Here is a 16,112-nt window from a genome sequence, read left to right as displayed (position 1 = left end):
GGCACAAACAGCCCGATGACAAGTGCCTGGCCACAGAGGGGACTGTCAAGGACAAGTCAGCGTGCAGTCGATCCAATCCCCACTGCTAACAGGGTAATTGGCCTTGAGGACAGGAGTATTAGATGTGAGATAAGGAGCGGGGTTGGGCTTCTGGCACTGCCTTGCATAAGACGGGGAAAGTGGTGTAGATTCAGCTAATCCCGCACGAGCACGAAGGAGGTTGGATGGTCATGCCCAGCAAGGTGTCAAAGTGGAAGGACACAGAGCCAGTGACTCATGGCACAGGAAACCTCACCGAGAGTCCTGATAGCGAAGGCACAGCTGGGTGGCGAGGGCAGTCAGCGCAGGCTGTAGTGGCCTGGTGTGGCAGAGGCTGGGCAAGGTACTGCCACCTCCCTCAGAGCCTCCGCTGTCTTTTAAGTAGGTTTAAAAGCACATTACTCACCAGGAAAATGATAATAAAGGAAAAAAAAAAAAAAAAAAAAAAAAAAAAAAGCCTTGTTCCCCTCCTCAGTTAGGTCTCCTTCCTTCTTCCAGAAAAACAAACTAACTTCTTCCCACTGCAAGGAACACGTCCGCACACCCCACCACCCACCCCTTCCCCAGACCAGGTTCCCCGCCGCGCTTTTGGGACCCACCACCCAGCCCCTGCCATTGCAGCACCCCAACCCCAAAGCGCCCTCGGGACAGCCGCTGGGGACCCCTCCCGACCCTATTCCCACCTGCCCGTCGCCCCCGGCCCCCTGCCCCTCTCCGGGGCGAGCTGCCCCCGGAGCAACCCCCCCTCGCTCCGCTGCCCCCGGCCCGGTGTCCCCGGCCCCCCTCCGGTGCCGGCTGCCCGGGGCGGGGCGGAGGGGGCGGCCCCGGCCTCCCCCCGCTCCCCGCAAGGCGGAGCCAGCGCGGCACGGGGCCGGCGAGCGGCGGCGGGACGCGGCCAGCCCAGCCCAGCCCAGCCCGGCACGGCACGGCACGGCTCGGCTCGGCACGGCTCAGCACAGCACGGCACGGCTCGGCACAGCACGGCGATGCAGCGCTGAGATGGACGCCTCTCTCCGCCAGGTGGGCGCCGGGGGCACAGCGGTGGGATGCTGACGCCGCAGGGAGCGGCTCGGCGGGGGCGCGGGGAGGATGCTGCCCGCGGCAGCGGAGCCCAAGTTTCACTTTTATTATTATTATTATTTTTTTAAATTTTAATCAGCGCTCGGACGTGGCGTGCGGGGCTCCCCAGCACCGCCCGGGCCCTGCGTGGGGTCCGGGAGCCCACGCGTGGGCTGGGGGAGCCGGAGCCCGAGGGATGCGCGGCTCCAGCCGCTCGTGCTGCGGGCTCGGTGCGTGTCGCACCATAGTCATGGCTGCCCGGAGACGCTCGCATGCTGCTTTAATCCCCCGGGGCGACTTAAAGGTCCGGAGCCTGCTCCTGCCTGCGTCTGCATGTCACGGCTCGGCTCGCCGCGCGTGGCACCGGGCCAGAGCCGAGGCCGGCGAGGAGCCGGGGAGCGTGCGGCGTGAGGGTGCGCCCACCTCCAGCCTCTGCCTCACCGGGGCTGCTGCCCAGTCACCTTCACACCAGTGGGCTCCTCCGGAGCCAGGCTGGTCCCCATAAGACATGGGCTGTGGTCCTGTGAGTGCCTGTAGCGCTCCTTCCTCCGGTGCTCTGCAGCAGCATGCGGGGCATCCATCGCGCCTTCGGGAGATGGAGGTGCGCAGCCCTAATGCACGTGGCTGGTGCCATGTGTGCCCCAGCCCTCCTGAAATGCTCTCTGCCTCTTTGCTCGACAAGCTGCCAGCCTGGCCTGGTGCTGCCTTTGGTTGTGAGGGTGTCTCCTGCGAGGCTGGGGGCAGCCTGTGCTGGCCCTGTTGGCGACAGCGTCCGTGGTGGCTCTGTGGGGTCATGGGACCATCCTGAGGTCTGCGGCTTAGCTCTGAAAATATCACATTTGGGGCCTTGGGGCTGGGGCTGTCAGGCATCCCCTCTCTGGTCCCCATTGGTTTCCAGCCCATTAAACCCAGTGTCTGGCCCCTGCCTTGCCCTGGGTGCGCCGGGGGAACTCCAGCCCCTGCGGAGCAGCTAATGGGCCGGGGCCTGACCCTCCCCCAGGAAGCGCTGGCCTTATCGCAGCAGATGTTTTCCCAGATCTGGGAAGGAAGGAGCCGCTGCCCCTGGGCTGCACGGCAGGGGCTGCCCCGGGGCCAGCGCAGCGGATAGCCCAGGATCGTTTCAGCCATTAACTGATTAACCTGCTGCTCCTGGCAGCCTGGATCTAATCAGATAGAGGCCAGGGTTTCCCAAAGGGCCATTTCACCAGAGCCTTTGTGGCCACCCCTCTGTCACTGGGAACCGGGAATAGCCACCGAGGAGCTTGAAGTGCCTGGCAGAAAAGGGCAGTGGCAGAGAGGATGCCCGGAGGTGTGTGTCTGCAGCAGCACCCAGCAAGGCACTCTGCGCTTTGTCCAGCTCCGCACATCGAGGCGTGATTCTGCCCTTACCTGGTGAAACAGGGATTTCCTGGATAGGTCTGGGGGCAGTCCTGAAGCCCAGACTTTCTAGGACTTTTATTACATCTCCTGTAAGTCACGGGCTCAAACCCTGGTGCAGCAAGGTGGCCAGGGCTGGAGAACCAGGGCGAGCACACGTGGGAAAGCGTCGAGCCTTGCAGGAAAGGCGGTGGGGGTGAGAGCAGGGATCGTGGCTCCACTGGAGCAGGAATGTTTGGCATCTGCTGCACCCCGGCCACTCTTCCTCCTTCTCCATGGGGGTTCTTGGTGGGAGGGCAGCGCCTGAGCAGAAGGGAGTTGCTCCACCTCTTTCTGCTGCAGCAGAAGCCAAGATTGTCCCGGGGGATGAATGTCATCCCTCACAATGGATAGCTCAACCCCCAGCACGTTGCTGGTCTGGCTTCAGCAGGCTCCCACCCTGTGCTGCCAGCGTTCAGACAGCATGCGGGGCCACGCAACTGGTGTCTGGGGTTAGGTGTGGATGCTGCGTGTCTTCCCGGCTTCCCTGGTTCCCCTCTTGACTTGGCGGAGACCAGGACAGTTCTTGTGCTTTGAAGTCCACCTATGATAATCGGCTTGATGATGGGTTCAGCCCATGTGTCCTGGCTGTGGGGGTGCTTTGGGCAGGTTGTGCCAGCATGGCACCGCCGCAGGACTTCCCACGGGCTGTGCCCTCCCCTGACTGCAACCCACAGACAGTGAGCTGGTGGGATGCGTGCTGCCATGGCTTGTCCCTGCTGTGCCCTGGCATGGAAACCCTTCATCCCCGCACGTGGCAGAGCACAGAGCTCTGGACGCACGCCTGCCATCAGATGCCTGGCGCTCAGGGAGGAGGGGCCCCGGAGGGAAGGGCTGCGGCCAGCCGTGCCGGGTGGTGCTTTCCCTGCATGTCTGGAGCATGGGCAGGATGTGGGGTGACACAGAGGATGTGACTCGCTCTCCAGTCTCCCCAAGGAGCAGGAGTGCCATGACCAGGGTTAAAGGAGATGCTGCTCCCATCCTGTCCCTCTCTGAGGCCCTTTCTGCTCTCCTGTGACCAGCAGCATGGCCCCATGTCAGGCTGAACCAGGCAGCAGCATCTGGAGGAGTCACAGATGCCGTTGTCCTGTCATAGGCCTAGACATGCTGGCATTTGTAAGGGTTAAACATGTTTCCTCATGGCTCTTCTGGTGAAATGCAGCACATTTAATCCATGTTGTAGAACAAATCCGCCAAAGTCCTTAAGCTTTCTAAGGTGGGGGCAGAAAGGCAGGGGGATCCTGTGCTGATGTCCTGCAGGGCTGTGGCGGTCTCTGCTCTCCTCCCAACAGCAGGCATGGTCCTCACTCACTGACCCTGTCCTCCCCCAGGGGTGTATGGGGACCAGCCCCAGGGCCAAGCCCATGGAGGAGCAGCCTGTCTGGAGCACAGGGGCTGCCCAACTCACAACCATGTGCGCATCTGAGCCACCTCCACGGCCCCAAACTGTGCGAGGTGTCTGGCCAGGCAGCCTGGAGAATCCTTCCGCAGCCCCTTGTCTGCAGCACAGGGAAATAAATGCTCCAGCTGACTTTGATGATGCTGACCATGAGTGATGTGCTGTCTTCCCAGATAATGGTGAGATGAGGGCCTGTGTGTTAACAACTGTTGGCTTAGGGAAATGCCAGCTTGGGAAGGAGCGATAGGCAGAACGTCTGCAGCAGCAGGGCTGCTCTGTGGGGGAGAAATCCCACTGAGCCTCTCCTCCCCTGAGGACCACACGCCTCACCATGCTCCCTGATAGCTTAGCAAGAGTACTGTGACCTCCCAGAAAAGAGGATCTCAAGAGACTGGGAAGAGGAGAAATGCTGACCACTACAAATGTAATGCTCGAGGGTCACCAAGTAAATATGACACAGAGCAACCCCTCTCTGGTCAGTCTGTGCGGTTCAGCAAAAGAGAAGTATGGCTGTCCTTGAAGATACCCATGGGACCGCCTCAGCACGGATGTCCTGCATGCAGAGTCCCCCATCCCAGCTGCGCCTGCCCCAGACCTCCCAGAGCTGTCAGGAGGTAGAGGTGGGACAGAAGGACCCCCTGCCCTGTTCAGGAGCAGCAATTGCAGTTTGGGTGCAGGGGGGCCCACACGAAGCAGGCTGCCTGCCAACCCTCCTCGTGCCATGCCGCTTTCGCTTCTCGCCTCCCGTGGCTGTACCACCATAACGGTGAACCTTTCGCAACATCTTATTTCCCATTTTACTTTAAGGAAAATGGGCAAGCTATTTAAATGGGATCATTAAGATTGAAACTTCTGCCACACGAGTCTGGGTGAAGTGAACCAGTGGCGAGGCCTCTTGCAGATGCAGGGATCGGTGTCTTTGAGGAGGAGGTGGAAATTTGGGCCCTGGCATTAGGACTTAGTCCTGCTCATTCCCCTTACTTGCATATTGAACCAATGATTAAGATTTGGCTGAATCACGCTTTCTGGAAAGTCTTCTTATTTCTGGAGGATCCCCCGCTTTTTGCAGTTTCTTCAAGCGGTTACACAACCTGGGTTTAAAATAAATCCTGGTTCATTTCTGAAGTGTCTGGCAGCCACATCCATTTTTGGGTCCTGCTTCTGCTTCGTGAGAGCTGTTCCATCCCAAATATCTCTTCAGCCTGCAAGAAATCATCCTCAGGCCCCCGGCTGCCTTTGTGCTGGTGCTGCAGGGGCAGCGGGAGCGCAGCAGTGCCGCAGGGGTCTGCAAGCAGGAGGGGGCTGAGCGTGCAGGGAGCGAGGCGAGGGCTGCAGCCCGTGCTGGGCCACATGCTGCTCTCATCCCCATGCTATCAGCGTCTGGGCTAGATAGGGCAGCCCTGGCTCTGGCTAATCTACATAATGACGTTAACATTTTCACAAGTGCTTTTGCATTACAAGGGATCTGTCTGAAGAGCAGAAATGACTGAATTTTTTAGATGCTCTCTGAAAGGGTTCTTTCTCACACCTCAAAGCCTAAGTAAGCAGTAAACTTCCTTGCTCCTGTTTATCCACCCAAGACACGCATCAGCTCTTGTTGCAACCAAATGTCCTGGGAGTTTCTGTGCAGCAATTCACAATCCTCTTTGGGTCTGTGACTTTCCAGTAGACATTCCTCTCTTTGAAGTGTTCTTGCATTCCTTCTCCCCTGAATCTGACCTTTCCGTTTGGCTGTATTTTAATCCCATTTTGTCCAAACAAGCGTGGAATCCACGCTGCTCTGATGGTCTCATCCTTGTGAACACTTACTGATCTACCAGATGTTGGCATCTGCCAGCTTTAGCAGCACTGCTTTTGGTTTTACATCCTTGATGAGAACACAGAATAGTATTGGCCCTGTCCCTGCAGAGTTTTGTTAGGAACTCCCTCACTCAGTAATGATTTTCCCCATTCATAACTACTGCTTTGATGAACCTTTGCTTTTTTTTTTTTTTGCTTTTTCACCTGTTTGCTCTTCAGGACCTGTCTCCTATCAGAACACTGCTTTATGAGAGTCTATTACTGTCCAGTTTATCTCTTATGCTTGTATGCTAATAAAAGAATGAAGACATCTGTTTGACTAGCCATCTTTCCACATGCTGACTGGCACTGGAAAATGATGGACACTACACTACCATTACATTGAAAATGCTGGGGGCAAAAAACTCTTTATCTTCCCTGGGGTTGTCAGGTTAAGCAACCCATGGCTACTTGGGATAATCCTGCCAGAGCCCTCATTTAGGCTGTGACCCTTCCGGTCTCATGGAATTTCCTCTTCATTGCCAGGCTTATCAAAAATGAATATCAGCTGCTGAGAAACTTTATTACTCAGATCTCTGGGAATGCTTGGACCTGTTGATTTTTAAAGCGTTTTGTGTCCTTTCAATTTACTAGAATATGGGAAAGTTCATCAGCATCTCAATGTGATGCAAGAGGGGTGCTTTCCAGGGCTGCCTATTAAAAACTTGTGCATGTCTCCATTGTTACTCACAATGCTCTCATCCCCATCTAGTAACTGAATACTGCCACCAGTGCATGCTGTTTTCCCCAGTGATTTTAGAAGAGAAAGTAGAGAAGCTCAGACTCTGCTGTCTTTTCTGTTTCCCAACATCTTACTTATATGGGCTGTTTCCCTTTTTTTTATTTTATTTTTTTTCACTTCCACCCTTATTTCAGATTGGCTGAAAGTGCATCCCAGTTCAGAGGCACTCCACTTGCTTTTTTCATGGTGTTTGAGGCAAGGACACCAAGGACGATCAAACACCAGGAAAATGTCTCACGTGAAGAGTTTGAAACACCCGAGAATACTTTATTAGTGAGATGACAAATAGGGAGAGACATGGCAAAAGAGCAGAAAATAATGGATGAGACAGAGAAGGTGGATTGGGATCCTCTGTTCTTCCACTTCTAACCAGGAGAAAAGGGGATTTTCTGCTTCATGGGAATGAGACTGATTTAAAAACTGTGCTTTTCCATATAATCTATGACTAGCCGGTACAACTCTGCATGGCAGGGAATCACAGGAGTCAAGGATGTGGCAAGATGCAGAAAGGTATTGGCCATCATCCCGATTTATGCTTAACAGAAACTGCTGAAGAAATAGTTTCAGGGCCCTCATCTGAGAGTTTTACAAAATGCATTGCACAGACGCTGGGGCTGGCTTCTTTTTGACAGGCTGCTGTGTCCTCGTGAGGCCCTGAGCTCTCCTCTGTGGATCTTGAATGCCACGAGAGTGCTGCAAGAGTGCTTCAGTGTTGAGTGGGTTTTGGAGAGAAGGTGACACTGTCACCGTCTCCAGCTTCACACGGCAGCTGTGCTGTCATCCGCAGCAGGATGGGCAGAAACCACCCCTTCTGACCTTCCTCTGGTTTAGATAAAAACTGCCTTCCTGCTTAAGTGTCACATCTGGGCGTAGGCACTGCCACGCTGAGACGAGTGGTCACTCCACGGCCCCTTTGCCTTCGGCACCCACAGACTCACCGACCTGCAGCAGGTGCTGTGGCACTGGCGTGATTACAGGGAAAGCTGCAAGACCCTGGTGGGCCTTGGGCACAGCTATGCTGGGGACAAGTGGGAAACCTCAGTCCAGCTGCAGCTGTGAAGCTGTTGGTCAAATTGTCTCGTGGCGAGGAGCCGGTGTGCTTGCTGCAGCGGGTGGCTGCTCTTGCCTTGAAGGAGCAGGCGCATCCTGGGGGATATCTGAGGCAGGGAGACGTGCAGGAGGAGAGAGGCAGTGCAGCAGCCAAACTGGGGGAGGAGGGAGGCGCAGAGCAGATGGGAGGGGGTGGCGAGAGGGGTGGCAATCGGTGCATGTACATAAGTGACCAGAAGTGACGAACTGCTCTGAGAGGATTTAAGACATGCAACCTTTTCCTGATAACGCAGAGCTGTTATTCTGCAGATCGGCTGGCACGCTGAGGGCTTTTCCCCTTAATTAGTAAGGAGCAGGGCTGATAACTGAACTTGCCTGAGCCAGGGGCTGAGCTGGGTCTTGGCCCCACGAGCTGTGCTCGGCCCCAGGAGCTGTGCTGGCCATGGATCTCCCTGAGCCCCATGGGTACAGCCTGTGGGGCTGCAACCACGGCACATTCCCAGGTGAGATCCAGTCCCTCCTAGCGTCACAGCAGGTCATCCTTGTGCCTCACAAGAAGTAAATTATTTTTTGTTGTTATTTTTGCTCTTCCCAGCCGCTCCATGTCGGCTGCTGCTGGCTCGGCCATTCCTGCTTCTGTCTCTCTCCACCTGTGGTTTCCTGGGCTGCCCCAGGCCCCCAGAGGCACCGCTCTTGCTGGTCACACCTAACCTAGGGACTGTCTAGGTGACTTCATGTCAGACTGACACAAGAAACGCCGCAGGGTTTCTGCATCCCTTCCCATATGGATCTAGGGTGTCACAGACTCCCCCTCCCCACCAGTCTTGTGTCCATTAGCTAAGTCTCTTTATTTCTGTCCTATCACTTATTCATGATCATCTAGATCAATCTGTTGAAAAGTGCATTTATTGAAACCCGAGCCTGGCTTTGTCTGCATGGCACGGGCCTTTCCAGCCCAAGTGCTGCTGCCTGGCTTTCAACCACAAAGCCCACTGAGGCCAGGAAGAGAGCTGACTTTGCACAATGCTGCTTCCAAGCCTAGGAGCATATGGATCTGTCGGCAGGGAAAACACAAGGCTTGGATATCTAATACCTACTGAACAGCCTCAGGACAAAGGTATGCGTATACACAATGACAGATATGGCTGAAAAACTTACAGCACCCACAGTGGTGTTTATCTTGGACTCACAGTGCAGGAGAGTCCTTTTCTGAGACATCCCTGCCCCTTGCAGAATGGCTGATGGAGGAATTGGCCCAAACCAAGGCCCTGCAAGGGCTGGTCTCTAATAATATATCTCTGCAGATAGGTCTGAAGGCTGAGAGCCTTGTTCTTTCACAAAGACAACATCACAAAAACATGCCATAATGGAAACAAGCTGGGCAGTTGTCTGCATGATTCGTTCTCTGGAGAATATCTTTCAGCCAAAAGCATTTTTCCTCTTTGAGTAACTCCTGGACCATTGATAAACCCACCTGATGCACCCCTGCCAAGCACATTGCTCCTGGGAGCTGCACAGATTTGTGCACAAGGAGGGAGGATCGTGCGCAAGGATTTCCAAGTCAAGGACCCCAAAGTGCCAGGTGCTCTAAGAACAAAAAAATGTTGTCCTAGAGTTCATTGTCCTCAGTAAAAGACAACACTGTGAGCGTGAGACAGGGCTGATGAAACAGTGCTCTTGGTATGCAAGCAACTTTATTTTCTAAATTATAACTCCCTGTTATGGTGTCAGTTTTCAGGATTGTGCTTTGCTATGCACTTTGTGGTAAGGCCAGATCGTGGACAGATTGTCACTGAGACCGTAGGAATGAGGATGCTGGTCTCTGAGTTTGTTTAATATCCAAGTGACCTCTTGGTACAGGAACTCTGGTATGTTACTACTTTATTCTTTCTTTCAGTAGCTGCTGTCCTTGCACTGTTTGAGGGTGTTGGGGTAATTTGACAAAGTCCTACTTAAAAGAGGAATCAGGAGGGGAAGAGCTATTCTCATTATAAAAGGAACTCAAATATCTTTAGTATTTTACCAGTTTTATTCATTTGAAAACAGTTACACAAAATCATCACTCTATTCCTTAGCTCTCCATTAATGTATTCTTTTCAAATCAGTGATTGCTTGTCGCTTCGTTCTTTGTGATATTGTCTTGTTTCTGGATGCAGGTAAGAATTTCTCTATCCCAGTCAAAAAACTGAGCTTTTTCCATCTTGTGCTTGGAGAGCAGGGTTTTTCCCATCATTTGTATTGCCTGCGGAAGCTGGGACCCGCCCGACCCCAGCAGATTGCTGTTCTGCTTTGCTTCTCTTGCTTCTCCCATGGAAGCTTAGTCTTGCTGCCTGGCAGTTCTTAAGTTTTCTGCTCAATTTAATCCTTTCAACTGATCAATGAAATGCATGGTACTGGGGGAGAGGGGAACGATGTGAGGGCAGTTTCTTTGGTGTCACCATCTGTTTCTGTATTTAGTCAGGGCTCCTTGGGGAATTTCATGTTTAGAAAAAAAGGGCTGAGGGAAGGACATGCACTAAAACAAACTCAGTCTTTCAGGAAATGGGTGTTATGCTGGGCAGAAGTTAGAATAATTTGCTCTGTGGTTCCTAGTCAGGCCGTCTCAGCATGATGTTCCTTCTGGAAACAAAATAAATGGGTGCAGTGCACTTCTACTGGGCAGAGGCAATTGCTGTTGTGAAAACTGCTGAAACATCAAAGTGGACTGAAGTAAGTCCTGGGCAGCTGAAATACCCTAGTGCCTGGGAGTTTCATCGCTTTGCCTTCTGCTCTTGGGCAGCATGCTGGAGAAGGATCTCCCATAAGTTTGTAGAACATGATGCAATGCTGTACAAGAGAAGTAGGTCTTCTGCTTCTGGGAGTATTTCTTACTATATTTGTATGTGGACTTCTGCTGGGAAAGGGAACTGAGTTAGTCTGGACCTTCTGATAATTTCTAGGAGTCAAAGATAGAGGGATCACACTGTCTGTCTCCCTCCTTCTCACCTCTAAATGATACCTAATAAAAAATCAGAGTTGGTGCCTGTGGAGCACCTTCTGTGTAGCTGATCATCAGCTGCCTATTCCTCCAAACTAGTTTCTGAGTTTAGGGACTGGGAAGTGTGTGTAACCTGGGTTCCCTTTGTCTGCAGGTGTGCACGAGGTCTTGCAAGGAAGGCATGCTGCTAATGCTGTGTGTGTGTGCAGGGGAGGGTGTGGGTCTAGCTCCTGACTAATGGAGCTCCCAGCTGTGATTGTGTGGGTTAGTGGTGTCTGCAGGCTGTTGAGAGTGCACTGTTGAGAATGTGCTACTTATATTAGAAAAGGTTTTCTTTCATCTTGCTCTTTATTGGGAACTCCGGGAACATATTTTCAGGTTTTTGATGATGATTCTTTGCTCTTGATATTGTGATGGTAGCTAGGAGCCTTTAGTGAAAACAATGTGAACAGCAACATGTATTAGTGGAGGATGTTTGTGAAGAGTCTGAATACGATTTGGGACATGGATGATTTCTAACCACCAGTGTCTTGCCTGGGTACTTCAGGACACCGTCTCAAGCATCACAAGTTTCAGAAAATATAAGAGGATGTTGCGAAGATCTCTAACAGTCCCTCGAATTCCTTATTCAATGAATTGCTTGCTATCTCTCTGCGATCTTGAAACTCGAATCTGTAACATTAAGAAAACACTTCTCTATTTCAATTGCTCACTGGTTATGAGGGCAGAGCTTCACACACAATTCTCGCATTGGCATACATCCTTGAACCGGTGTTTTTCATTCATCTAGTGATGTGAAATCAGTCTGCCTGCTGTGGGAAATCTAGAAGAGAACATCACAGTGAAGCTAGAATTATGCCAGCTTCCTTAACGTCATTAAAACCAGTTCCTTACCTGGGAGGGCCGGAGGTTGTAGGTATATCTTCTAGAGAAAGGAAAATCCAGGGTCTTAAAGTATTAAAAGTGACCAAAGTAGTTAAAAATAGTAAAATAAACCAGTAAGAATAAACTATTGTTCCACATTCTGTCTAATGTAATATGGAAATCATATCATATCTCTTCAAATATAATAAGCCTATAAACAAGGAGGTAATGGTGCTGACATGTTTAAGAGGGCTTTCATAATCAATATCGTAGGGTTATAAAACAAATTAGGAAGAAAGTAGGTTTATGAATCGATTGAAAAAAGCGGGATGTCCTTAATATTCCTGAACAGTTCAGCACTTTGGCTTTTTCTGAATACCTAGCTAAGCAGAGTTTGATTTCTATGGGAAGACAGAACATATTGGTTTGCGATAACTGAAGAGCAGTTTGATGCTGTGCCTAATTCTGCATAATGCAGACTGTATCTGGTGGGGCAGCTTGTTCTTCTTGCATTTTATCTCTTTTTTCTAGGTGCTGACTGGCTGCTTACTTGCACAACACCATTTTGGGCATGATTCTGGTGAAAGCTCCATCAAAAAAGCTAAAGTAATTTTGGTCTTCGTGACCTTTTTATTACCTAGCCCAAATAAACATGTAAAGTTTAAGATCATCTGCATGGTTACAGAGGTGTCTTGGTGCGGCCACAGGGCAGTGATGACTACTAGGAGGCCACGTGGCTGTGTTTCTATGTAACTAGAAAGTTTTCAGATGAAACTCACACACTTTTTCCTGTATGTCAGTTGGCATCCATTAAAGTTGTATTTTGAGCCCCTTTTTTCTATTACTTTATCCAAGGACTTCTTATCCACAAGCCTAGTTTCTAATACTTTTTTTTTAGCAGTAATTCTTAAATCTATTTCTTGACTTAAGATCCATGCAATTCATACAGCTTTGCCTTTGCAGCAGCTGCTGCAGATGGAATTTACATTTGGTATGGTGAGCCCCAGACTTTGATCTCTGCTCACATCCTGACACCTTCCCCTGGACCTTCCCCTCCGCCCAGGTTTTCACAGCAAAGCCATTCACCCATCCTTTCCTGTGACACAGCCTGGCTTTGTGTATTGAGGTCTTGAAACACAAGGCTGAGAATCAGCTTCGACTGGACATAAATACGTGTTACCAGAAGTTTGCCTTTGTGCTCAGGGTTGTCTGGGGAGACACTGAGCAATTTAAGATATTGTGGTGTGTGTGTGAGACTATACACGTCAGGGCCATCACATGTACATCAGTGTATATATACATCAGAAAAACACTCAAATTGTGTCACTTACCCAAGGAAACTCTTGCAAGAGAGGAAAGCAGAAAGCTCTGTGAAATCTGCTTAGCTTTGGCTGATGGTTTCTGAGAGCATTTTGACCTACAATGACGTGTGGGTGTATGAAATTGTAAACAGGCTTTATTTACATTTTCTATTATTATTATAGCATGACTTTTGATGACCTGCTATTCTAAGTTGAAAAATGTTTAGACAGTCTAACCCACTACTCTGTGTTTGTATCTTTCCAGTACTTTCTATAAAAACTGCTGTTTCCTTATGTTGGTTTCTTCACGAAGCTCATTAAAGCTGCTTTTTGTTCCTCTCATGTTATATTGAAGAAGTTCAAACTAGCTTCCCTGAAAACTTAAATAGGACTCACTTAAAAATTGTAAGCAGCTGCAGTTTGGAAGTAGCCTTAGAACACTGCAGCTTCCTCCAGCTCTGCTTGGGTGTTCACACCCCACGTGCAGACCTTGCAGTTCTTTCTAATGGGAGGTTTTCTGATTTTTGCAGGGTGCCAGGGTATGGCTGCGGGAGCAGGACCAGCTGCAGCCATGCACTGTTGGCTCATGTGCCGATGGAAACGTGCTCTTCACCTCAGATTATGGCACGGTAAGTGGAGGTTTGCATGAGGCTGTAGCCTACGCCAAGTTGCAAGATGGAGTTCATGATCTTGCATATTTATGTTAAAAGGAAATGTATCCGTTCAAGTGCTGCCACTGCCTGAAAAGTATCCCAACTCTATTATAAACAATGCCAAACGTCTAACTAAGCTTAGAAAGAAGATTGGTCTCCCTTTCTTCTCTTCATTTGTCCACCCACCTCCCTTTGCATGGCTGTTCTTGTGCCATCTGTGATGAAGCTGCATTAATGGTGCCATCATATCGGCAAAAGGCTCCTAGGAAGGATGCAGCCCCACCAGGTAATCAACCCTTTCTGCTACGATTAAATTCTTCCAAGCCATGTGGCTGTAAGGGCTGTTCTGTTCAGCTCTGCCTGCTCTCCGCCAGCAATGGGGAACAAACCTCTTCCCTGCCCTATTTCCAGCCCTGTGCTCCTTGCAATTCCCTGGTGTGCCTGCTGCAGTGCTCGTGGAGTTCTGTTGGTAGGAAGTGACCCCTAGGGACTGTCCTAATCCTCGGTGAGTCAGCTCGGTTTGCTAACCCTGGGAAAACTATTAACTGCCATCACCAAGGGTTTTTTTCTTAGTCAAATTCGGCTGTGTGCTTTATGGCTTATGCAGGAAAAAGCACACGGTGGTGGCTCTAGGGCTTTCTCTAGTCAGTGCCCTCCACAGACCTGTCCTGTGTGCTTCCCTTGCCTTCCTTCTTTATTGCTTATTACTTGGTAACTCTAGGAGGGATCGTCTGTCTTATCCCTGCTGAAAACTCAGATGAAAACATCTTCATTTGGGTTTGGACTGGATGAGCCAGTTGATCTCTAAATCTAGTGTCCTCGTGCTTGCTCTGGCCCAGCTTCCCTGTGGCTCTGAGGTAAGGTGTCCAGTCTTACACTTCAGGGCTTTTGCCATTTGTTTTTATTTCTTTAAAAACTTCTCAAGCAACAAATCCATCAGAAATGTGACTTCCTGGAAGGAAAGGAGGAGCCGACGTTTATGAAACACAAGAGATTGGAAACTGCATTGGAGACAGACCAGCCCAAAGCTTTATGAATAAACATAACAGATGCTGGGTGGGAGCTTTGCTTGTGTGCTCAGGGTCACACTAGTGGGTGAATTTGGGGTTGAGGAGGAAAACTTCATCACTGGGGAGAAAGCAGAAATCTTTGGCTGCGTTGTGAAGTATCCATGAGGTATTTGAGGGCTTGTTTAGTTAGAAGACTAAAAGGTATTTTTCTTCCCAAATTAATAAGGAACTGCTTGTTAATGCCTATAATTTTCCGTTTAAACATTAGCTGTTTTTGGAAAAGGGGGATTCCAGAGGCAGCTCTGCTGAGAGATCAGTTTGTCTGTGCCTTCTCACTTGCTTCAGGGAAAATCAGCCAGGGGAATCAGCTCAGTAGTGCAAACCACTGAAGCCAGCCTTGGCTTACCATACCTGAGGCAGGATGGTGGGGAGGGTGCTCCTCTGAACTGTGCTCCAGGCTGATGGAGGAGTCCAGACCTGAGTGGGGGAGTAGTGAAGGCCTCTTTCCTGGCCTGGGAAAGGGCCTGGCTGGCCAGTCAGTGCAGCACCCTGCAAGCTCTAAGGGTGGAGAGTCATCGTGTCTGGGTCACGTTTGTGCCTCTGAAACGTCAGAGCTCCTCTTGGGGAAAACCCCTTTGGCGCAACAATGGGCAGAACAAAAAAACACGTCTCCTGTCCCCGGGACCCTGAATGATCCCTGGTGATACGGAGACAGGAAACGTGTCCACCCTGGAAGCCAGAGGACAGGCTAAAAGCCAGCCCTCTCCCAGTGCTAGGGAAGACCTGGAAGCTCTTCCCCATGCCACATGCCTCTGACAGGCATGGAGAAAACCCCTCCAATATCCTAATGGGGCTGGAGGACCCAGCTTCCACCTGAGGAAGCGTGAGCAGTGTTTCTGTCCAGAGGGTACCAGAGCTAATGAGCACTCCTCTTGCTGTGGCTTTGCTACAGTCCTACCAGAGCACCTGTGCAACTGTGGATTTTGGACCAGATTCTTCTTTAGGGAGGGATGATGTATAATCACTATCAAAAGCCTCAAGACAGGGTTAATAGATGATGATCTAGTCCTGACTAATCATTTAGCCTTGTGTTCAAGGCTGTGTTACTCTTCAGGGTCCCATTTTCTTCTTTTTTTCTACAGGAGGAAGTAAACAAGCTCTGACCCATCACACAATTATTGTTCAGACATAGCAGCCTCTTGGCACAGGTGCTGCCAAACGTCTGCTATCTTTTGAGACACTTGTGCACTCAGCTTTTTCCCTAGACATTTTTTTATTGTTTCTTGTCTGGCCCAAATAGCCACAAGTGCTGACGGTGTGGTGGTAAATGAGTAATTGCCAGGCAGATCGCATCATACCATTTTGGACTTGTCCCCTTCCAAAATCCGTCCAAGTCAGCAGAGGGAAGAGAGGCAGGGAGGTTTGCTGGCTCATGCTCTGAAAGTGCTGTAGTGGTTTTTCTCCTGACGTACCTTTGTAGCTTGTACTGTTCCCCAAATTTCTCTGTCCCACTCTGCCAACCTGCTCCCCTATTTCTCCCATGGAAGCGTATGCAGTGTCTGCTCCAAAGACAAAGATCCTGCAGCAGGTTATCCCTCTGCTGCTCCATCAGCGGTGCGGGTAGGGTGCTGTAAGGGGCACTGTCTGGGCGCCTGCATGGTGCTGCTGCCGTGAGCTCCCTGCCGCAGCTCCAGCTCTGGCGAGGTGGCTGGGAGGGGGCAGGGTGACCTGATTCTGTCTGCAGCTTCCAGCTGCCGGGCTGG

At 50.9% G+C, this 16,112-nt stretch overlaps 1 protein-coding gene across 1 annotated transcript in view; it reads left to right on the top strand.

Moving 5' to 3' along the window:
• Positions 1 to 985: 985 nt before the first annotated feature.
• The window catches only part of LOC116490622 (unconventional myosin-X-like), an 84,675-nt gene continuing 69,548 nt past the window's right edge, over positions 986 to 16,112 (top strand). Inside the window, exons 1-2 of the mRNA XM_032190000.1 lie at positions 986 to 1,059; positions 13,217 to 13,315. Of these exons, the coding sequence (XP_032045891.1) occupies positions 1,039 to 1,059; positions 13,217 to 13,315 (120 nt within the window). The 5' untranslated portion in view covers positions 986 to 1,038. The remainder of the gene's footprint in view (positions 1,060 to 13,216; positions 13,316 to 16,112) is intronic.

The sequence above is a fragment of the Aythya fuligula genome, chromosome 6, assembly GCF_009819795.1.
Source record: "Aythya fuligula isolate bAytFul2 chromosome 6, bAytFul2.pri, whole genome shotgun sequence".
Classification (NCBI taxonomy): domain Eukaryota; kingdom Metazoa; phylum Chordata; class Aves; order Anseriformes; family Anatidae; genus Aythya; species Aythya fuligula.
This window is presented reverse-complemented; position numbering and strand designations above follow the sequence as displayed.